Raw genomic sequence first — 21,679 nt, 5'->3', positions numbered from 1 at the left:
TACAATGGAAGTGACGCAGCAGCTACTTCTCGCGAGGCTTCGAACCGGAACTTTCCCTGAGAGCGCCGGGTTGCGGGGACTCGCTCAAGTCGAACGTCATCAAACTGCATCCTACCCGGAAGAGACGTGGCAACAGCGGACTCAGTCTCAATAGGAGCCTGTGAGTATCAGGGGGACCCTATGGAGGGGCAAAGCGGGGCTGGGAGCCAGGCCTCCTGGGTTCCCTCCCTGGCACTGGGGAGGGGAGTGGGGACTAGTGGTTAGAGCCTTGGGGGCTGGGAGCCAGGACTCCTGGGTTCCCTCCCTGGCACTGGGGAGGGGAGTGGGGACTAGTGCTTAGAGCCTTGGGGGCTGGGAGCCAGGACTCCTGGGTTCTATTCCTGGCACTGGGGAGGGGGCGGTGTCTAGTGCTTAGAGCCTTGGGGGCTGGGAGCCAGGACTTCTGGGTTCTATTCCTGGCACTGGGGAGGGGGTGGTGTCTAGTGATTAGAGCCTTGGGGGCTGGGAGCCAGGACTTCTGGGTTCTATTCCTGGCACTGGGGAGGGGGCGGTGTCTAGTGATTAGAGCCTTGGGGGCTGGGAGCCAGGACTTCTGGGTTCTATTCCTGGCACTGGGGAGGGGGGTGGTGTCTAGTGGTTAGGACAGGACTGGGAGCCAGGACTCCTGGGTTCCTCCCTGGAGCCAAGAGGGGAGTGGGGTCTAGTGGGTTAGAGCAGAGAGGGATTGGGAGCCAGGACTCCTGGGTTCTGTTCCAGAACTGGGAGGGGAGTGGGGTTGATCTGGGCTTTGATTTTGCTCAGTATGCTTTCTCTTCTGCTGTGTTATCAGTGAAGCACCATGGGGCTGTGTAAATGCCCCAAAAGGAAAGTCACCAACCTTTTCTGTTTTGAGCACCGGGTGAATGTCTGTGAGAGCTGCCTCGTTGCAAACCATTCCAAGGTAACTGGACACCAGCCCCAGTCTGGCTGCTGAGCAATGGCATCTCAGGGGAATGGGAGTCTCTAGGGCATCAGTTCTAATCTGGCCTCAGTGAGGGGGGGACTGTCTGGCTCAGGAGGGTGAGGAATGGGATATGTGGCTTTCCCATCTTGAACACTGGTTCATATTTGATCCAGGGTTGTAAGCAATTGAAAGTCCTCTTTGCTCAACAACCTCCTCCCCTGCCCCAACCTCAGTTCTTGGTTATCAATCTTCCCCTATCCTGCATCATGACGGTGCATCCTGTTAATATCCAGCAATGGACACCTTCCTCATATTTCCTCTGATCCTTACACAATTCTGTCCAGGGGCCTGCTAGCATGGACCTCATTGGACGTTTCTATCTACAAATGCTAGGGATGTGATGAATTCTCTGTCCGTTGCAGTCTTTAAGTCATAAGTGGACATCTTTCTACAAGAGATACTCCAGCTCAGACACAGGTTATGGGCTTGATGCAGGAATCACTGGAGATTCTGTGATTTGTACTAGGCAGGAGTTCAGACTTGACTAATGTAATGGTCCCCTTAGGCCTTAAAATGTAAAGTCTTTTCTTGTGCTGCCCCTCCAATTGCAACCCTACCTCACCCATGCCATGGGCTTTCTCTCACTAACTTCCTGTATTTTCCAGTGCATTGTTCAGTCCTATCTCCAGTGGCTTCAGGATAGTGATTACAACCCCAACTGTCGTCTTTGCAACACCCTCCTGTCCACCAAAGATACTGCCCGGCTTGTGTGTTATGGTGAGGTACTTTTAGCCATGGCTTTGGGGGCATTTCAAGAGCTTTGCTTGGTTTTCTTTTCATTAGCATGTGACAGACCTGGCTGCCAAAGCCTGATTTAAAAAAAAAAAAAACAATTTAAAACTTGGGTCAGAAAAGTGATTGCCAAAATGGCACCCTGTTTATTCTGTCTTTGTAGCTTCTTCATCAGACTGACTATCTCTAGACACAGATTCCCCCACCCCTTTGCCCCACAAAAGAACCAGCTAGCCTCTGAAAGTGGGAATAAAGCCCCTACAATTATGAGAACTGAGTGGATGAATACAATGTCTGTGGCAGAATGGTCTCCTGCTTACTTTCCAGCAGCCTTGCTGCCCTGGGGACTAATGGAAAGGGAGATGTTTGTGAAGTAGATCTGACTAGGGGAGTAAACTGATCTAGACCCTTCACTTAAAGACATTCCATGCTCTTCACCTTTGCAGATCTGTTTCACTGGTCATGTCTCAATGAGATGGCAAACCAGCTCCCAAAGAACACGGCCCCAGCTGGCTACCAGTGTCCCAGCTGCAAGGGTCCAATCTTCCCCCCAGCCAACCTGGTCAGTCCGGTGGCTTCAGTGCTACGAGAGAAACTGTCGACTGTGAACTGGGCTCGGGCCGGGCTTGGGCTGCCACTGGTAAGAGATTACCCATGAGACTCTCCTCTTGTTGTGGGGCTCCTCTCTGGGGGTTTTCAAGATGGGAGCTAGGAGGACAGCCAAGCTGGACGGATACTGCTGTTAATGCACCAGCCAGGGATGGGGAACAGAGTATGGGGCCTTTCCCCTCTTGGGGGATGGGGCAGAGGGAACACCAGCTTTGATCTAGCTTCCGGCTTGAGCAGCAACCACTGTCTGGGGTTGGCTGAGTTGATGGGGCAGAGTTTGCTTTGGTGTCTAAGGTCTGACGCAGTTCTCTTCTGCTCTCCTCAGATTGATGAGGCTGATACCATACAAGAAACAGAGTCGCCTGATACCACAGATTACACTGACTGGTCTAGCTTCTCTGGTGAGTGCTGCCGGGTTATGGGTATAGGAATGGCTCCACTGATGCCTGCACAGGGCCCATCTAGCCCCGTATCCACCTCCCCCACCCTCACCACACTGGGGATCAGATCTAGGGCCCCACCCAGTGATGAGCTGCCAAAATCTTAACAACCGGTTCTCTACCAGGTCTTTGGCGGCGGGTCCTTCATTCGCTCCGGGTCTTCGGCAGCACGTCGTTCAGTGCCACCGAAGACCCGGAGTGAGTGAAAGACCCGCTGCCGAAGTGCCGCCAAAGACTCGGAGCGCCGCCCGGTGAGTACAAGCCCCACATGGTTTTTTTTAGTCATCGCTGCTGGGGCCCCGTCAAAACTGTTCGAATCGGGACCCGCACTTCCTAAAGCCGGCCCTGGACATCGGGGTTGCAAAATTGTATCGGGGGCCAGGTAGGGAAGGCTGTGCCTCCCAAAACAGCCTGTCTTCCCCCCCCCCCCCCATCCGACCCCCCACCCATGTCCTGCCCCCGACTGCCCTCCTCAGAACCCGCAACCCATCAACCCCCCCCCCGCTCCTTGTCCCCTGATCACCCCCTCCCAAGACCCCCTACCCTAACTGCCCCCCCCCCGGACTCTACCCCCTACCCAACTTGCCCCGCTCCCTGTCCCCGATTGCCCCGACCCCCCCATTCACCACCACCCCGACAGACCCCCAGAACTCCCATGCCTACTCAACACCCCCCCCTCCCCTGACTGCCCCCCCAGAACCTCCACCCTCTCCAACCGCTCCCTGCCCCTTATCCAACCCCTCCTCCCAGCCCGGCCCCCTTACCATGCTGCTCAGGGCAGCGTGTATGGATGCCGCGCGGCCCGCTGGAGCTCGCAGCCCCACCCCTTACCATGCCGCTCAAAGCGGCAGGAGCTGCAGAGCTGCCCAGGAGTGGTCGAGAGCACTGGCGGCGCGGCACACTGAGGCTCTGCGAGAAGGGGGAGGGGTTGGGGGAGCCTCTCCATCCAGGAGCTCAGGCGGGCCAGACAGGACGGTCCCGCAGGCTGGATGTGGCCCACGGGCCGGTGTAACAACAGAAAAACCTCCCTCTCCCAATTGCCCACCCCTTTAACAACTGGTTCTAAACCAGCTTCTAAATTTAACAACCGGTTTGCGCAAACCGGCTCCAGCTCACCTAGTCTGCTATCCCCTCCTTCCACATTGGCTGAGAACAATGGGCATGTCTAGCCCAGAGTCCCCACCTTCCTGCTGCCTGGGATGAGACCAAGGAGTCCAATTTCATCTGCTGTCTCTTCTAAAGTGATGGGAGGGGAAGACTGGCTGGCTTTCAGGGATCAAGGAATGGGATATGAGACCTTTCAGTTCAAGGGCATCAGTTCTAGTTAGGCCCCTGACACAGAGATCCATGGAGCAAGTGGGTCACAGTTTGCTGTCCTGGCTTTGTAGATGGAAGCCAGCTGTCTTAGGCTGCCCCATTCCACACAGGATTCACTTTGTTCCCTCCTTTCTTGGCAGCAACTGCAGGCCCCAACTCAGAGGAGACCATCCATCAAAGTGCCCTGTCGGCCTATTCCTACAGTGCTCCGCCCGGCCTCTCTTCCCCACAGCAGCAGCAGGGCGTGAACAATGGGGGCGTGAAGGAGGAGCATTCAGTCATCGACATGGGGAATGCTAGCAACGAGACCATCACCATCAATGCAGGTTAGCAGCGTAGTTGTCCTTCCCTGCGACGGTGGGGGATTACGAGTCAGTGGGACACAGCCCCTAAGAAGTGAGGACCCAGTGGCTACCTTCTGAGTGGGGTAGCAGTTGTGTGTGTCATGTCCCTTAGGCTGTTTCCATTCACTCCTGTATGGATCAGGAGCCCAATTAGAGGTCAAGATAACCCAGGGTCAAAGGATTCTGGATCAACCACAGCCAACAGGGCTGGGGAAGAACTGGTGTATAGATTGCCTAGCTGTGGTGGAAGGGGGGACAATAGGGCTAGGGGAGTGCCTGTACCCCCCACCTCCTTTCCTGGTGCCAATGGCTCTCTGCTAAGCTCCTACACTCCACATCTCCCCAGCAGCCTCTACACCACGGAAGGTCTACGACACCCGGGAGGGTGGGGGCGGCAGCAGGGCATCCGGCACCCAAATCGACTGTGATGAGGACAAGTACCGCCGGCGGCCAACGCTCAGTTGGTTTGCGCAGCTTCTGAAGTAAGTAGTCGGTGGTGGGGTGGGAGGAAACCAGTGCACATGCATGATAGGGCCGCAATCTCGGTTGGAGCCTGTAGGTATTACCATAATACTGCTAATGTGCCCCCAATCTTATTTGCGGTCTCTAGGCACTACCATAATACTGCTAATGATGCACATGCCCAGATGTGCCCCTGATCTTGCTTTGGGCCTCTGGGCACTGCTACTGCCATGCTAATAACAGGTCCCCCTGGCAGGAATCGCTCTGGGTCCAAGAAGCGGCAGCCAAGATCCCTGATGCAGCGGTTTGTCATCATCCTCCTGATTGGCGGCATCGGCTTCCTAACCCTGATCATCATCATGTCAAAGCTGGGCCGGGCCTCGGCCGACAATGACCCTAACCTGGACCCCATGTTCAACCCCCACATCCGGGTGGGCCAGGAATGAACTGAGCTGGTGGCTCCTCCCTGGGCACCAAGAATGGCCTGCCAAGGCAGGGATGCTGGGGACTGGCAGCTGCAAGTGGGGCTCTGGGGGGAGTACAAGGGGAAGCCCCCAGCCAGGACACTGCTGGGTCAGCTCAGCTGAGAGTCAAAACATGAAACTGATGAGGGGGTGTGTGAAGTGACTTTGGCCTCTTTTAAAAACGAGACTCAAATAAATCTCTAGGTGGGGTGGGCAGAGCAGGATTGGGAGGAAAGGGGAGGCTTGTACAGCTGTGGATTGGGGCCCCCGAGATGGGCTGGAATGAGCCCTCTGGTCGCGAAGTGCTCCAGCTGAGAATCCTTTCCACTGTAGCTGTTCAGCTTTGGAATGGGCCAGGCAAGAGGAAAGCGTCTGGTGATCGGGGAGGGCTTGTGCTGCTAGTGCGAGTGTGTCCAAGGACTGGGGCAAGTGAGAGGCAGTGCAGGAACGGAAGCCTGGACTCCTGGGTTCCGTTGCCAGCCCACAAGGATTTATTAGTCAGAGCAGGAAGATGGGGAGCCAGGATTCCTGAGTTCTGTTCCCACTGCTGCTGACCCTGTTGTTCAGTCTCAGGTGAGTCACTTCCCAGCCCCATGCCTCAGTTTCTCCACTCTGTAACTAGCAATGCTGCTGGTGGTGTGTGTGCAGGGAAATTGGGCATTTCCATTCCTGCCTGCAGAAAAGCTGGGTGATGGCAGCACTGAAGGGCAAACGTCCCGCACCACCTTGGAAGCGTGAACTCCATGGCATTACAGCCGTGCCCCCCTGAAACTGGTATCTGGCTCCTTAAACCCTGGGCTTGAATGCCCTTCCCCTAGGAGCCTTTCAACTGTCCATCACTTGGAACTTGCCAACCCAGTATGTCTCAGTGAGTGAGAACACAATTGTCTGAATGCAGGTGTTTGAAAGGGTTCAGGGCTCTTTTGTTCCCCTTTCCCATTCTCTAATCCTGGGCAGCCTCTGCTTCCTCAGAGGTGCCTTGTAAAACCCATCCCATATTTGATGGACCAATTCCTGTAGCCTCAAAACACTGCAGAGCTGTCTGATTCTAAGCCCATCTGCTACGTTAAGCCACCTTGTGCTTTATTCACCCTTGTCCCCAAAACCCCTTTGCCCCGAGGAGGGAGATGTAATTATTTTCCTGGTCTCAACTTGATGGGAGACAGCGGATCTGTTTGACACAGCCAGCTGCTGGGACTTTTGGGGGAGGCCTGTTCCAACAGAAACCTCCTTTCCTGCCTGGGGATGGGGCAGGATTGCAGCCCCACCCACAGACCACACATAAAACTGCCCTTCTGCTTTGCTGGGAATGGGAGTGGTACAGAATCTTCCATCATCCCTCTGCTCCCACACATCCTTTGGGGGTTCAAATGGAATGGACACTGGATCCCAACCCTCTCCCTGCCACACACACACACGTTTTAGTTTTGCAAATGCAGCTCAAACCAAATGACAGTAACCAGCCCCTTGTCACATCCTCATTTGCCCTCCCCTCCTACTGAGCTATATTGGGGGGGCAGGGGAGGTATAACTTACTTTCACCTATTCTAATTTTTAACATCTGTAACTACCTGGGCCTTAACTTTGCCAGAATTCAATGGGCAAATACTGAGATCCACCCCTCTATGTCCAGCATTATTTGCAGGGATGAGATGTCGTTAACCCCCTCCTCCAACGTCATCTCCATTGAGCGGAGCCTTCGTTTCCCATCTCAGAATACCAGGGGAAAGGGAAGGAGTTGGCTGGGCCTCTTGGGTGTGATTATTTTACTAACGAGAATGGGGTGGGGTTGGTGTCTCCCTGCATCCCATGGGGATGAGGGGGGGTGTAATTCCAAAGTTGGTCCCTCCATCTCTGTACAGAGCTGTCACCATGGGTGCTTTGGGCTGTCCCCTACTGGAAAGGGGCGCATGTGTGTGAAGTATTGACCTGTTCTGGAGTTTAGGGAGGGGATGGGACATGCTGGTCAGCACTGGAGCTTAAAGATGGGAGGTGGGAGGGGAAGAGACTTCCTGGCTTGTGGATTTTCAGAGTTCTGGTGGGGATGGGGTTTCATGCTTTGAATACAGTTGTTTTCCTTCTATTTATTGAAATGGTTGATAGGAGACAGTTCTTCCTGTAGGGTTTGAAATGCATGGGGCGGCCGCAGTGACCAAAGAGAGCACACACCACGCCCCCTGCCCAAAAACTGACCATTGCCTCCAATCCCACTGCTTTCCTGTGTCCAGCTGTTTGACTGGGCCTTGTCCAGATCTGCTGTTTTGCAACCTCCCAAGCTCCCACCCTTTTCTGCTAATGGCTCTGCTAGCCCTGGGGTAGGGGAGGTGGCATGGGACTTGGGCTGGGAGGCAGTAGAGGAAAAATATCACCTTCCTCACAAGCCACTTCCAGTGGAAAGGAGAGCTATGAACATAAGTCCTGTAGGCTTCCACCAATGGGTGGGAGCTATTTGTGGTGGGGGATGAAGGGGCTGGAATCTGAACCTCTTCCCCTCCCTTGTGTTGGTTCCAGCATGAGCCAGAGGGTTGGATCGGGCCCATGTCCATTAGCTTGACCCTATGGTTAGGGTGTTGGGGTAGGGGTTGTGATGGGCCACTGCTATGGAACGGATGAGCCCTGTAGCCATCAAATGCTCCCACTGAGGATTGGTCACCTGAGTTGTTGAATGCCCATTGGGCGTGTTGAGGGAAAGATCCTGGCTGTAATGACTGCCTTGCTCCCACCTCCCAGGAAGGTGACATGACTAATGAATGACACCGTCTCTAACACTACAGCAATATCCTGTATTGTTATTAAACTTGATTTTGGCTACAACCTGAGCAGTGTGTTACTGCCCCCTTCCCTCCCCGCTTCCCAAGTCCAACAGATCTGGGGATGAATGCTGCGTGTGCATCTCTCTCCAGGGCTGCTTTGGACAAGGCCAGGCTGGGGCTCAGTAAAACTCCTCCCTGTATTCGATAGTCAGGTAGTCCAGGCAGAAGCGGCCCACGAAGAGGGCGAAGTTCATCACTAGAAGGGATAGAGCCAGAGCCCTGGTCAAGGGGATGGGAATGGGGTTCACAGTTTCCCTTTGTGACTGGACCAGAGGGGCAGATAAACAGTTGCAGTCCTCCCCAGAATAACTGAGTGTCCACACATTCGCCCTCACACACACGGGTCCGCAGGCTGTGCCCTTGTGTGGTTCTGAGTCATGCTTAGAAACCTCCTGAGCTGGGGAGCCTAAATCCCAGCTGCCATACCCCATGCAAACTGGCTTTGGAAGGTGCTCCCACTGGAGCACACTTCTCAGCTAGAGTTGAGGATAGAATCCAGTAATCCTGACTCCTGCTCCTCCCCCCCCAACCACTTAAACTGGTTAGACTCATCTGAGTTTCCCCTGTTGCCCTTGCTGTGAACACCCATCAGTTCAGGCATCTGGCTGGAGTTACTTACCCAGCGAGGTCAGGGCAAACCCCCTGAGAACCTTGTCGTTGGCCTCCAAAGTGTAAAATGTTCCAAGCAAGGCCCAGTAAAAGCTCAGCACATGGGATACCTGCAGAGACCAATGCAAATGGTCAGGGAGATGGTCAGGACCCTTCCCTGATCTGTCACTCCCCGGTGCTAACCTGTTAGACCCCACTCCCCTCCTAAATGTCTTACTACTCCTGCCCAGAGATGAGACTAGAACCCAAGAGTCCTAATACTGCCCTCCTCACAGCCATCATACTATAGCCATCCCTCAGTATTCAAATGTATAAGGGGTATAAAAATGGCCAACCTGGATTGAACCTAAGGTCTGACAGTGGCCAGAGCCCGTAGATCCCTGTCCAGTAGGGATGGGTTATCTCCACTTCAGAGATGAGGTGACTTGCCTAGGGTCACAGAGTCTGTGGCAGAGATTGGAGTAGAAAGCAGGTGTCCAAAGTACCTGACTAGTGCCTTAACCTCTAGGCCAAGCTGCAAGACACAAGAAGCAAGGGGACTCCCCTTACCAGTAGTACTGTGGTGCCATGAAAGCTCATGAGATTGAACTCCTGGGTCACAGTGAAGTGGTAGAGGTCTGCTCCGAAGATACCCATGTGAACCAGCAGCAGCAGGAGGGAGGCACTGGTGAAGATTACTTTGCTGGGGAAAGTGACGGTGACAAAGGGGTCCTTCCAGCTCATACCTCCCCATCCCATGCTAGGTGTAGGGACCATCTGCTTGGTAACTTTGATGCTGACCATGGTGCTGGGAGGGAGTAAATAGCTCCAGGAGGCAGGCTGGAGGCTGTTTGTAGTGATGGCGTGACCTCACTGCAGGCTAGGAGTGGTTCGGAATCCTTGCTGAGGTCATAAAGAACTGAGAGTTCTAGAAGGGTTTGCAGAACATCCATAGGGACTAGAGAAGGGATTGCAGAAGGCAGGGCTGGCTCCAGGGTTTTTGCCGCCTCAAGCGGCAAAAAAAAAAAAAAAAAAAAAAAAAAAAGGCGCGGTCGTGATCTGTGGCAGCAATTCGGCAGCAGGTCCTTCGTTCCGAGCGGGAGTGAGGGACCGTCCGCCAAATTGCCGCAGGTGCTGCCCCTCTCCAGAGTGGCCGCCCCAAGCACCTGCTTGGCAAGCTGGTGCCTGGAGCCGGCCCTGGCAGAAGGTTGAGTGGAGGGACACTGGGAGAGGGGAAAAGAGGATACAGGATGGGGAATCATCATGAACTCTTACCCCCAACTTTAGATATCACAGCAATAAACAAATTAGATTGTCTCCATGCATGATTGATTATAGATGGATAAATTAGCATGTATGGGAATATTAGATGGGGATCGGATGGATAGATGTCTGGACAGATTAGATGGTATGTTTGGGCACAGACTGGTAGATGGGTTGGATGCATTAGATGGGTGTGGAAAGGGATGGATGGATAGTTAGATGATGAGTGTGCCTGGGGATAGTTAGATTTATGGATTAGGGTGACCAGATGTACCGATTTTATAGGGACAGTCCTGATTTTGGGGTCTTTTTCTTGTATAGGCTATTACCCCCATATCCTGTCCCAATTTTTCACATTTGCTGTCTGGTCACCCTATTTATGGATGGATGCACAGATTAACTAGACTAATAGATTGTAATAATTGAGACATTCTACGGTAACAGCATGATGTCACAAACCAGTTTGAAGGTGTCATTTGGTAAAATAAGGACCAGGATATGTCATAAAACCACGCCTGTGTGCTGACATCATAAAATGGTCTGGAAAATGCTGTGTAGATGTCTGATTAATTCATATGTGCATGGAACTGGATGATGTTATATGCTAACATGGTGACGTCACAGCATGATAGGGCACTGCCACAGGCTCAGGGAACCACGCAGCGCCTGTGATGTCATTGGCTCATTGCAAGATATCATTCAGTTGCAATGCCACCTTCAAAATGTCACCTTCTTGTCGTGGTCACAGTTGCCCTCCCCCGGCCGCCAAAGGCTTCTTGTAGAGCTAGAAGCTATTGTCTGCCAAACAGCGCGTCGCTGCTTCCCACTGGCGACGCGTCGGTACAGGGGAACTTTGCTAAATCAAGAGAACTCTTCCGATTCCGGAAGTGACCTCACCGCCATTGGGGATGAATGTTCTCAACAGAACTTCACTGATCCCGGAAATGACCTCATCATCGTTGGCGGGGGGTGTGGTGTTCTCAACAGAACGTCACTGATCCCGGAAGTGACCTCGGTGTCTTTTTCCCGTCCAAACAAAGCTGTGTGGCTCTCGGCCGGGGGAGGATGTCGGTTCCCCAGGGGGGTCCCCTGCCGGGGCCGGCCGAGCCCGGCTCGGAGCCGCCGGGCGGGAAGCGGCGGCCGCACGGGATGCTGAAGCTCTACTACGGGCTGCCGGACCCGGCGGGGGAGGCTCGGGGCGGCCTGCCCCCAGGAGGGGATCCCGGGGGACCTACTGACATCAATGGGGCGCACTTCGACCCGGAAGTGTTCCTCACTAAGGTGCTCCCTGACGCTGGATGTGCTCAGACCCAGGGGGACCCTCAAAACCTATGGATCCCTGTGTACTAAGGCCCTCCCCCCAATATTCCTCTGAGTCCCCCACACACTGACCCCTCTGCCGGACTCTCCCCACGCCTGGATTGCCGAGCCCTGCCCGAGGAGCCTCCCCTCCCATACTGATTCTCTAGGGTTTGCTCCTCAAGTCCCTAGTTTACCCCTACCAGGGACCCAGACTCCTGCGGGGTAGCTCCCGCGGTGGCACTCCCCACACACACTTCCCTCCCTGGAACCCTGTCACAGCAGTGACTGCACCTGGGGATTCTCCCCAAAAGGGCTCGACTTTATAGCCTGTCTCTCAGGGAAACCATCCTGTCAAACCCATTTCAATATCGCAACCCCTGTCGGTGACTATTGCCTGCCTCCCCTGGGGAGCCCTCCTTTCTGCTCCCTCCCATGCACCTCTATTCCCCAATATTGGGTGGGCTGTGGGTCATGATTGAGGGGTACCAGCAAAATAGGGGAGTTCAGGCCTGAGATTGATGGGGCTGCAGGTTGGCTTGAGGTGCACCAGCAGAGCTGGGGAGGGCACATAGTTTAGGCCTGAAATTGTAGGATCAATATTGAGGGGAATTGGCAGAACTGTAGGCCTAAGCCCAGGGTTGAGATAATGGGGAAACAGGTGGGGATTGAAGGGCACTGGCAGAGCTGGCATCCCTGGCTATGCCCCTCACTCACTGTTACTCTCCCTAGCTGCGGAAGGAGTGCTCACTAGCCCAGCTTATGGACTGTGAGACTGACATGGTAAAGCAGATCCGTGCCCTGGACAGCGACATGCAGACCCTGGTCTATGAGAACTACAACAAGTTCATCTCAGCCACAGGTACCATGCAGGGCTGCCCAGATCCCAGTCATCCAGATATGTCCTTAGCACTGGGGCTGAATCTTTGGGCCTGGCTGATTTCCTCCTTCTACTCCCCAGACACAATCCGCAAGATGAAGAACGACTTCAAGAAGATGGAGGACGAGATGGATTGCCTGGCTGCCAACATGGCTGTCATCACAGAGTTCAGCGCCCGCATCAGCAGCACCCTGCAGGACCAGCATGAGCAGATCACCAAGCTCTCAGGTACTGGCCACAAGCCGCCCTCTGAGCCAGCTGAAAAGATCCAAGGGTCTGATCTGGGGTGGTAGGGATGCGGTGCTGAATAGGCTCATTGGTTTGATCCAGGGCAGTAGGGAGGCATGTCTGGAGGCATGTCAGGCTAGATGAGCTCATCGGTTGTATTCGACACAGGAAATCCTATGAGAGGTTCAAGAGCAGAGAGGATTTTGGGAAAGGGTGGCAGGTGTGCTGTCCTCTGCCTTGGCTGGGCCAAGACGCCAAGTCCCTTCTCAGGAGACAGGGACTCGGGAGTGGATCTAGGGCTTCCAAGGATAGAAATGAGATGTGGAGGGAAGCCTGGGAGGGAGAGCCCTGTAGCTGCACTGTTCATTCCCCTGCTTGGCCAGTGCTGTGGCTGCTCTTCTCCACAGCTAGGGAAGGCAGTATTACCCTGGTTTCCTGATCTAGGGCCAACATGGCAGCTGATGGAGGGGGAAGAGCAGCCCAGCAAACCACCCAGTGACCAGAAGAATCAGGATAGAGCAGGGGTGGTGGGAGGGTCCATGAAGAGCTCCAGGCCATATCCTGCCTGAGCAGCTGGAGAAGGGCATAGGGAGGAGGTGCGTGCTAGGTGATGCTGGCACTGACTCTAACAGGGTTTCTCTGGATCTCAGGGGTCCACACGCTCCTGCGCAAGCTGCAGTTTCTCTTTGAGCTGCCTGCCCGCCTCACCAAGTGTGTGGAGCTGGAGGCCTATGGACAGGCAGTGCGCTACTACAGCAAAGCCCGCTCTATCCTGCACCAGTACCAGCACATGCCCTCCTTCCAGGGCATCCAGGATGACTGCCAGAAGATCATGGCCAACCTGGCGCAGAAGCTGCGGGAGAAATTCAGGTACAGGCCCTTGGATCTGATCCAGTGTTGGGGGAGTGAACAAAGAGCAAGGTGGGACAGCTGCATTAGTCTGACCCAGAGTGGGAGGGATACCAGGGTAGATGGGTGCAAAGGTCTGATCTAAAGGATGATAGGTTAACTATTCCCTTAATCACCAACTTCCCCCATTCATTTCAGTCGGTTTGTTAACTCTGAAACTTAATGTCAACATAAATAGTGATGGCCTGGTGGAAATCAGCAACATTGAGGTCTATCATTAGGTTTCAGAATTATTACCCCAATTGAGACAAATGGACTGGATTCCAGGTCCAGAAGCTGGATGCTGTTGTTAATTCCCATAGCCATCCCTTAAACCCTGCTGCAGGTGCATTGAGAGTGAGGGGTCCATGTCTCAGCTCTCCTGCCATTTCCAATGTCCTCTCCTTTCCTTGGTAGGGACGGGGGCTCTGGGGCAAAGGACCTGGCTGAGTGCGTGGAGCTGCTGCTGCAGCTGGATGAACCAGCAGAGGAGCTGTGTGACGAGTTCCTTTCCCATGCCCGCTGCCGGTTGGAGGCTGAGCTGGAGGCCCTAGAAGCAGAGCTGGGGCAGCCGGGTGGTGCCCCTATCACTGACGTCCTGGAGTTCATCGACCGTGGCTGCAACATCTTTGTCAGCAACATGTGCCTGGTGATCGCCTCCTACCAGGAGCTTTTTGTCAGCCGAGAAGGGGTGCAGGGCATCACCCGCATGGCACAGGACAAGCTGGTGGCTTTTGTCAACTCCCTCATGGAGACATACTTCTCCCTGGTGGAGCGGCGCATCCAGTTGGAGAAAGGGGTCGGGGACAACTCACTGCTGGTGCGGGCCCTGGACCGCTTCCACCGGCGCCTACAAGCCCTGGCCAAGCTGCTGCCAGCCTCCAATGTGGCAGCAGAGGGCACAGAGATTGTGGTGCGGGCTGCCAAGGAGCGCATCCGCCAGTACCTGCTGGCCCTGCAGAGCTTCTACCAGGACTGTCTGACAGATGTGCGCCAGTCGCTAGCTGCCCCACGCCTGGCAGGCAAGGAGAGCCCCAACCTGGCCGAGCTGCTGGGCACCATCTCGGCCTCTGTCCTTAACCAGATCAAGTCGGTGCTCACCTACGTCCACCTCTTCACAGCAAAGGACATCACCTTCTCCAACAAGCCCTACTTCAAGGTGACACCGCCTGGGGGGGAAGAGGGGACTGTGAGCCATGGGAGTTAGAGGTTGAGTCAGGTATATTCAGTTTCTCCTCCAACAGTTCTGATGCCCCTCAGCAATCCCTAGATCTTCTAGCCCTTTTCATCAGGACATCTTCAAAGCTCTATATAAGGGTGGTCGCTGTCATTGGCTCCATTTGTAGAGATGAGGAAACACAAAAGGATGGTCCAGGGGTTCAGGCACTAGCCTAGGACTTGGGAGACAAGCTGAATTTCCTGCTCTGCCACAGGCTTCCTCTGTGACCTTGGGCAAGTCACTTAGCCACTCTGTGCCTTGGTTTCCCCATCTGTATAAGGGGGATAATAGCACTGGGGGCAGGGGTGAAGCCACAGGGGGCTGTGGTGGGGGCTGGCAACCGGGCCCGCAGTCAGGTGCGGCTCGGCTCTGCTCTGCTCCCAGCCCCACCCCAACCCCAGGCTGGGGCCAGGGCCAGGCACAGGGCCGGGAATGTGGCTGGGGACGGGACCAGAGCTGCGGGCAGGGAGGGGCTGGGTGGTGCTCCCTCCCCAACCCTGGGACTGGTCTGGTCTCTGCTGCCCCCCGCCCCTGAAGGTTCCTCCATGGCCCCCTGGAGTGGAACGCCTCCCAGTTTGGGGACCTCTGGAATAATGTGTTCCATGCAGATACTGTTCTGTATCAGTCTGCAGGGGTTTCCTGACTGCTGCTGGGCCCTTCCTGACTTCATAACTGGCTTCAGAGCTGCGGCCTTTATGAATGTCCCATCCCCCACAAGGACTTTGTGCAATTGAGACTACACCATAGATGTGCCTTTTTATGTTGATACACCATTCAGCTGTGTGCTTTGTTTCCTGAACTAAGGAGCCATGTGGGACTTCCCGAGATTTTAAAACCAGAAGGGACCATTGTGATCACCCAGTGCTCTCCCACGTACCCAGGCTGTAGAATTTTCCCCAGACGCTGGATTAAAGCATGAAAGAGATCTAGTTTAGAAAGAGATCTAGTTTTGCTTTAAAGACTCCAGGCGGTGGCCAGCCCATGGCTTCCCTGGTGACTGTTCCAGGGTTTATTCACCCTCCCTGCTAGGAAATTGCTTTATTTCAAAGTTACATTTGTCTAACTTCAACTTCCAGCCATTGGATCTTGCTATGCCTTCGTCTGGTGGACTGAAAACCCCATCTATCAGATAGATTTTCAAACTGGCTTATGTGCAGAGAAGAATTCCTAGGCTGATGAGGAGAAAGGAGAGCTGATCTTAGGGGAGGAAACTGAAAGAGCTGGGCTTGTTTAGATTGGTCAGACGAAGGCCAGGAGGGGATCTGACTGCTTTCTATCCATACAGCAGAGGGGCAAACCCCAGAGGGAAAGAGCTATTGAAGCTAAAGGACAGTGTTGGCACAAGAACAAATGGGGATAAAGTGTCCAGGAATCAGCTGTGGCTGGAATTGAGAAGGTTTCTACCCATCAGAGGAGGAAGGGTCTGGAACAGCCTCCCAGCAGGTGGAGTGGGGGGGAAAGAGCCCAGCTAGTTTTACAAGGGAGTTTGTGGCCGGGATGATATGGCCTGGTTACTTGTGATAGCAGGGGTTGGACTCAGTAACCTAGAAGGTCCCTTTGAGTCCTATGTCCCTGTAACTTTTTCCTGTATCTTTCTCCCTAATCCCAACTCACAGCTCCCAGGACTCTTCCCACTATGACATTTCTGCTGGTGCCCTTCGATCCCCACCCACATCCCCACCAGGTCTGTCGTCTGGGTGTATTCCATGGGCAGTCCTCATCTGGGGCAGCAGACATGGAGTGGGGAGATGGTGTCAGGATAGCTGCCTGGCTCCAGGAGGAGCCACTCTACCGGGCAGCAAGAGGAAGTGCTGAACCCTCCCCCCTCCCCCCCATTTCATCCCCCAGGGTGAGTTCTGCAGCCAGGGTGTCCGCGAGGGCCTGATCGTTGGCTTCATCAAGTCCATCTGCCAGACGGCACGGCAGTTCTGTGAGACCACAGGGGACAAGGGTGGCTCCACTCCCCCAGCCCTGCTGCTCCTGCTCTCCCGCCTCTGTCTGGACTACGAGACCTCCACCATCAGCTACATCCTCACCTTGACCGATGAGCAGTTCCTAGTGCAGGTGGGCAGGCACCAACCCCTGGGACCGGGGAGCAAGGAGGAAACACACCCTCGCCCCCGAGATCCTGATCTGGGATTCAGGCCCTCAATATGCGGGGAGGGGCGTCCCTGTCTGTCTGGCTCTGGGGCTTCTCCACCTGGGACCCCATGTTCAATTCAAAGCCCCTCAATACCCAAGGCCTCCTTTCCCATCAAGGGCTAGTAGGATGGACCTAGACAGGGGTGGAGGAGGCAGTCTCCATCTGAGGGGTTTGAGCCCCGAAGAGGAGCGTGTTAGGAGGTGGCCCCAGGGGGTGTGACTAAGCCAAATTTCCAGGGGATGTTCCCTGGGGTTGGGATACCCAGGGCTGGGGAATTGTCTGTCCAGGGGAAGGGATAGGATATATGTATTCAGGCTGGATGGCAGTGGGAGATCTAGTGAGTGGGCATGCACCCCCTGAGCACTGCTGCATGCCACAGGGTTTCCTGTCAGGTCCCAGCTGATCTGACCACCCCACTCCTTCAGTGGGTGTGAGATTCCATCCCCACCTGCAGGCAGTGGGGACATGGGGAGCATCAGGGATGGGGGCAGCTTGGGGGGAAGCGATGTATGGATGGCACTGGGCAGGGTAGGATGGGGACAGCCCATGTCGTCTTGAGTGCCCCTACCCCACATGGAGCTGGTGGTGCTGGGTGGCACATGTGGGGAAGGGTGGGGGCAGCCTGTCCCTCCTGAGTGCCTCTCGTGGAGCTAGTGGGTGTTGGGGAAAATGCCCTGTCCGGCACTACTGACCTGCTGTTCTCCCTCCCTAGGACCACTCCCCCATCACCCCAGTTACCAGCCTGTGCGCGGAGGCCCGCGAGGCGGCCCAGAGGCTGCTCAACCACTACGTGAAGGTGCAGGGGCTGATCATCTCGCAGATGCTGCGCAAGAGTGTGGAGACACGCGACTGGGTCAACACCATTGAGCCACGCAACGTGCGGGCCGTCATGAAGAGGGTGGTGGAGGACACCACCTCCATCGACGTGCAGGTCAGTGGGGAAAAGGAGGATCCAGGGCTTCCTGTACCCCCAGGGACCCCGCGCTCACCCAGGCTTCTTGCCTCCCCGCTTGCAGGTGGGGCTCCTGTACGAGGAGGGCGTCCGCAAAGCCCAGAGCAGCGACTCCAGCAAGAGGACCTTCTCTGTGTACAGCAGCTCTCGGCAGCAGAGCCGCTATGCACCCAGCTACACACCCAGGTCAGGGGGCTGCAACGGGGTGTGGAGTGGGTCAGGACTGAGGGGCACTGTCGGGGGGAGTGCAGGGCTGGAAAAGCAGGGGGCTGCAGGTCAGAAGTGAGGGGCACCGGCAGGGCTGAGATAGCAGGGGGCTGCAGGTCAGAGGTGAGGGGCACCAGCAGGGCTGAGATAGCAGGGGGCTGCAGGTCAGAGGTGAGGGGCATCTGCAGGGCTGGGATAGTAGGGGGTTGCAGGTCAGAAGTGAGGGGCACCGGCAGGGCTGGGATAGCAGGGGGCTGCAGGTCAGAACAGAGGGGCACTGGCAGAGCTGCAGTGAGATGTCTACCGTCCTAGCTACATGTTGGGGTGAGTGGCCTGCACGAAGGCAGGTGGGCCTGCTCCTACCTGCACCCCAAAGGAGGGGGGGCTTTGACCCAGTGTTTCACTCCCAGACGCAGCCTCAGGTGAGGAGGGCTGCCCAGATCCAATCCCCTGCTGTGCAATGGGGTTCCTGGCTGCTGGTGAGTGTGTAACCCCTTGTCTCTGCCTCTCCCCCCACCCCTCCCCGTGCAGTGCCCCCCTGGACACTAACCTCCTGAGTAACATTCAGAAGCTGTTCTCTGAGCGCATCGACATCTTCAGCCCCGTGGAGTTCAACAAGGTGAGCAGAGCTGCCACCCTGGGGGTGGGGGAGAGCCCCCCAAACTCAGCTTGTCCTCTAGTTCTCTCCCTCCCCTCCCCCCCAGTACATCAGAGCAGGGACACAGCTCCCAACACTCACTCCATCTGATCACAGTGGTCTCTTCTGGCCTTAGGCTCTATTAATCTTCAGTGCCCCTCCCCCCCCCCCCCCCCCCCGCTTCCCCCCAGTGCATTAAAGGAGAAACAGAGCTCCCCACACACCTCCCCCGTCCTCTGGGGACCCTTCCCTCCAGAGCTGTCACACACCCACTCCATGTTCACTCACACTTCCCTGTTCCCTAGCTGCCACTGACCCCCTTGCCCCTCCGGCTGGGGGTGCAGCCCAGACCTGGCCTCATTCCTCCACAAAAGACTTCTGCCACATAGGGAGTTCTGGGGGTGATTCTTCCCCTCTGTGTCCTCCAAGCCCATAGGGGATAGTGCTTGAATGACCTCCCCACCCACCCCCCCAGGTCTCCGTCCTGACCGGCATCATCAAGATCAGCCTGAAGACCTTCCTGGAGTGCGTGCGGCTGCGGACCTTCGGGCGCTACGGCCTGCAGCAGATCCAGGTGGACTGCTACTATCTACAGCTCTACCTGTGGCGCTTTGTCTGCGATGAGAACCTGGTGCACTTCCTGCTAGATGAAATCGTGGGCAGCACAGCCCACCGCTGCCTGGACCCTGTGCCCATGGAGCAGAGTGTCATTGAGGTCATCTGTGAGAGGGGCTGATATGAGGGGAGTCAGCCCAGCCTCGAGGCAGATGCTGGCTTGCTCCTATGCGGGGAGCGGACACGTGTCCCCCTCAGACTCATCCGTTTCACCAGATCTTTCCCACACCAGATGGTTGTGAGGGGTGCCTGAGAGCATGGCGGAGAATGGCCTGTGAACATATTGGGGGATGGGGGGTAATGCCCTGTGAACACCCTGTGAACATTCTCACTGCTGCTAGCCTGGATCTTATTGGGCAGGGAGGGGAATGTGCTGAATAAAACATACCATGATCTGATCATGTCTCTGCTGCTCATTGCAAGCTCTGGGGTTGGCTCCCCTCTATTGGCCTCAATTTCAGAGACCCCGTGTCATGTACGGCTTCCCTGGGGCCTTGTTACTTGCAGGGTCTGAACTTCCCCTCCCGTCTAGCACTAGCTCCTCCTCTGTCTTTCCTGGATGTGGGCGCAAGAGCTTTTGCCTTTGCAAGCTGCCATGTGCAACTGCCTCTCTGTATTTCTCCATATCATCCCTTCTCCCATCCCTTCTCTCCCTCCTGTTGTTTCTCTTTGTGCGGTTTATAGAAACATAGCAACGTAGGACTGGAAGGGACCCCAAAGGTGATCTGGTCCATCCCCCTGCACTGAGGCAGAATCGAGTATACCTTGACTATCCCTGCCAGGTGTCTATCCAATAAGGGGATTCTGCCTGCTCCCAGTGTAACGTGTTCTAAGTCCTTACCAATTGTTGGGGTTAGAAAGTCTAACTTGAATCTCCCTTGCTGCAATCTAATCCACTTACTTCTCTTCCTACTCTATGTGGACATGGATAACAACTAATCTTTATAACAACCTTTTGCATGTAAGTGTGGTGCCCAAAACAACACAGGGCTCCAGTTGAGGCCTCACCTCAAGTACAGCAAGTACTGTTACAGCCTGTGTCTTACATACAACGCTCCTGTTACTACATCCCAGGTGACATTTGCTGTTTTTGCAACAGCATCACAGCCTTGAATCATATTCAACTTGAGATCCACGATGTCGCCCTCCAGTTCCTTTTCTGCAGTACTGCTGCCTAGCCAGTTATTTCCTATTTTGTACTTGTGTGTTTGGTTTTTCCTTCCCCAGTGTAGTGTTTTGCACTTGGTTTTTATTGACTTTCATCCTATTGATTTCAGACCAATTCATCCAAGGTCATTTTGAATTCTAATCCTGTCCTCCAAGTGCTAGCAACCCCCTTCAGCTTTGTGTCATCTGCATTTTTATAAGCATACTCTCTACTGCATCATCCAAGTCATGAATGGAAATATTAAATAGATACATCCTCCCAGTTTACAGCATACCATTGATAACTACCCTTTGAGAACAGTGTTTGAACAGTTATGCACCCATTTTTTAGTAATTTCATATTTTCCTAGTTTGCTTCTGAGACTGTCATGTCGGACTGTCAGAAGTCTTACTCAAGTCCAGATATATCACATCTACTGCTTCTCCTCTATCCCCTAGGCTAGTTATCCTGTCAAAGAAGGAAATTAGGTTGGTTTGGCATGATTTGTTCTTGACAAATCCACGTTGGCTATTCCTTATAACCTTATTATCCTCTAGGGGCTTACAAACCGATTGTCTAATATTTTGTGCCTGTATCTTTTTCTGGGTATCAAAGTTAGGCAGATTGAGTCTATAATTCCCCGGGTCCTCCATTTCCCCCCTTTTGGAAGATGATAGGTGTTATCCCAAGTCCTCTGGGACTTCACCCATTCTCCCGGAGTTCTTGAAGATAACCACTACCGGTTTGCAGATTGCTTCAGCATGTTCCTTAACTACCCTATGGTGCATTTAAGAAGGCCCTGCTGACTTGAATATATCTAACTTAGCTACATATTCTTTAACCTGTTCTTTCCCTATTCTGGAATGTGTTCTTCCTTCTCCCTTTTTAATAGTAACTGTGTTAAGTATCTGGTCCCAGCTAACCTTTTTAGTGAAGACTGAATCAAAAAAGGCATTAAACACTTCAGCCTTCCCTGTGTCAGCCATTATTTGCTCTCCTTCCCCATTAAGTAGTGGCCCTGCACTTTCCTTTGTCTTTCTCTTCTGTTTTTGCAGGAAGGGAGATGCTGACCACAGTACGGTTGCCATGCACAAGGGAAAATGCCTGCAGTGACTATGGCCTGAAACCACAGGATTCTCCCATCTTCATTCTTCAGGGTGGGAGCGGTGGAGTGTCACTGTTTTTGTAATAGCACTGTGCGTGCAGGAATTTAAACCCACTTTTCATCCAGGTCAGAGGTAATTGCCTGGGGCAGATTCTACCAATAAATGGGATTGGTTTGTCATATCCTTCAGAGAGAGACAAAGGGGTGGTTTACACTGGGAACTTACAGCTGTATAACTACATGGAGAGAGATGCAGCTATGCTGACCTAATCTCCGGTGTAGATGGCGCTAGGTTGATGGAAGAATTCTTCTGTTACCCTAGCA

At 54.4% G+C, this 21,679-nt stretch overlaps 4 protein-coding genes across 6 annotated transcripts in view; 2 read left to right on the top strand and 2 right to left on the bottom strand.

Annotated features, from left to right (window-relative positions):
• The window catches only part of CDCA5 (cell division cycle associated 5), a 29,753-nt gene extending 18,872 nt beyond the window's left edge, over nucleotides 1–10,881 (bottom strand). The window contains exons 1-2 of one of the 2 annotated variants that reach the window (XM_054034895.1): nucleotides 10,765–10,881; nucleotides 8,804–8,903 (exon numbers count right to left, since the gene is read on the bottom strand). The gene's annotated coding sequence lies outside the window, so the exon portion shown is untranslated. Of the gene's footprint in view, nucleotides 1–3,548; nucleotides 3,609–8,803; nucleotides 8,904–10,764 lie in introns of those variants that run through there. The other variant, XM_054034893.1, reaches the window with a different exon arrangement.
• Nucleotides 86–8,185, top strand: ZFPL1 (zinc finger protein like 1). 2 transcript variants are annotated; one of them, XM_054034891.1, is made up of 8 exons: nucleotides 86–160; nucleotides 830–940; nucleotides 1,609–1,720; nucleotides 2,182–2,375; nucleotides 2,670–2,745; nucleotides 4,242–4,427; nucleotides 4,795–4,927; nucleotides 5,164–8,185. In XM_054034891.1, the coding sequence occupies exons 2-8, from the start codon at nucleotides 839–841 to the stop codon at nucleotides 5,351–5,353; spliced, it is 993 nt and encodes a 330-aa protein (XP_053890866.1). In that variant the 5' UTR covers nucleotides 86–160; nucleotides 830–838; the 3' UTR covers nucleotides 5,354–8,185. The 2 variants fall into 2 exon arrangements, with proteins under 2 accessions (XP_053890866.1, XP_053890865.1); XM_054034890.1 differs by having other exon boundaries at nucleotides 4,792–4,927.
• On the bottom strand, nucleotides 8,304–9,576 carry TMEM262 (transmembrane protein 262). The gene is made up of 3 exons (XM_054034131.1): nucleotides 9,343–9,576; nucleotides 8,804–8,903; nucleotides 8,304–8,380 (listed from the first exon to the last, which is right to left on the bottom strand). The coding sequence occupies exons 1-3, from the start codon at nucleotides 9,574–9,576 to the stop codon at nucleotides 8,304–8,306; spliced, it is 411 nt and encodes a 136-aa protein (XP_053890106.1).
• A 167-nt stretch (nucleotides 10,882–11,048) lies between the features above and the next one.
• Nucleotides 11,049–19,501, top strand: VPS51 (VPS51 subunit of GARP complex). The gene is made up of 10 exons (XM_054035408.1): nucleotides 11,049–11,316; nucleotides 12,067–12,196; nucleotides 12,296–12,442; nucleotides 13,093–13,312; nucleotides 13,748–14,489; nucleotides 16,398–16,613; nucleotides 17,405–17,623; nucleotides 17,709–17,830; nucleotides 18,383–18,470; nucleotides 18,964–19,501. Exons 1-10 carry the CDS (start codon nucleotides 11,101–11,103, stop codon nucleotides 19,222–19,224), a joined length of 2,361 nt encoding a protein of 786 aa, XP_053891383.1. The 5' UTR covers nucleotides 11,049–11,100; the 3' UTR covers nucleotides 19,225–19,501.
• Nucleotides 19,502–21,679: the final 2,178 nt, after the last annotated feature.

Source organism: Malaclemys terrapin, chromosome 7 (assembly GCF_027887155.1).
Source record: "Malaclemys terrapin pileata isolate rMalTer1 chromosome 7, rMalTer1.hap1, whole genome shotgun sequence".
Lineage (NCBI taxonomy): Eukaryota > Metazoa > Chordata > Testudines > Emydidae > Malaclemys > Malaclemys terrapin.
Note: the sequence above shows the minus strand (reverse complement) of the source record. Positions and strands in the feature narration are given on the sequence as shown.

Coding starts and splice junctions, on each gene's coding strand:
- ZFPL1 (XM_054034890.1), top strand. CDS start 839: ATGGGGCTGTGTAAATGCCCCAAAAGGAAAGTCACCAACCTTTTCTGT. Junction 2,376..2,669: donor CCGGGCTTGGGCTGCCACTG/GTAAGAGATTAC, acceptor TGCTCTCCTCAG/ATTGATGAGGCTGATACCAT. Junction 4,928..5,163: donor TGGTTTGCGCAGCTTCTGAA/GTAAGTAGTCGG, acceptor TCCCCCTGGCAG/GAATCGCTCTGGGTCCAAGA.
- TMEM262 (XM_054034131.1), bottom strand. CDS start 9,576: ATGGTCAGCATCAAAGTTACCAAGCAGATGGTCCCTACACCTAGCATG. Junction 8,904..9,342: donor ATGGCACCACAGTACTACTG/GTAAGGGGAGTC, acceptor TGGTCTCTGCAG/GTATCCCATGTGCTGAGCTT. Junction 8,381..8,803: donor GTTTGCCCTGACCTCGCTGG/GTAAGTAACTCC, acceptor TATCCCTTCTAG/TGATGAACTTCGCCCTCTTC.
- VPS51 (XM_054035408.1), top strand. CDS start 11,101: ATGTCGGTTCCCCAGGGGGGTCCCCTGCCGGGGCCGGCCGAGCCCGGC. Junction 13,313..13,747: donor AAGCTGCGGGAGAAATTCAG/GTACAGGCCCTT, acceptor TTTCCTTGGTAG/GGACGGGGGCTCTGGGGCAA. Junction 16,614..17,404: donor ATGAGCAGTTCCTAGTGCAG/GTGGGCAGGCAC, acceptor CTCCCTCCCTAG/GACCACTCCCCCATCACCCC.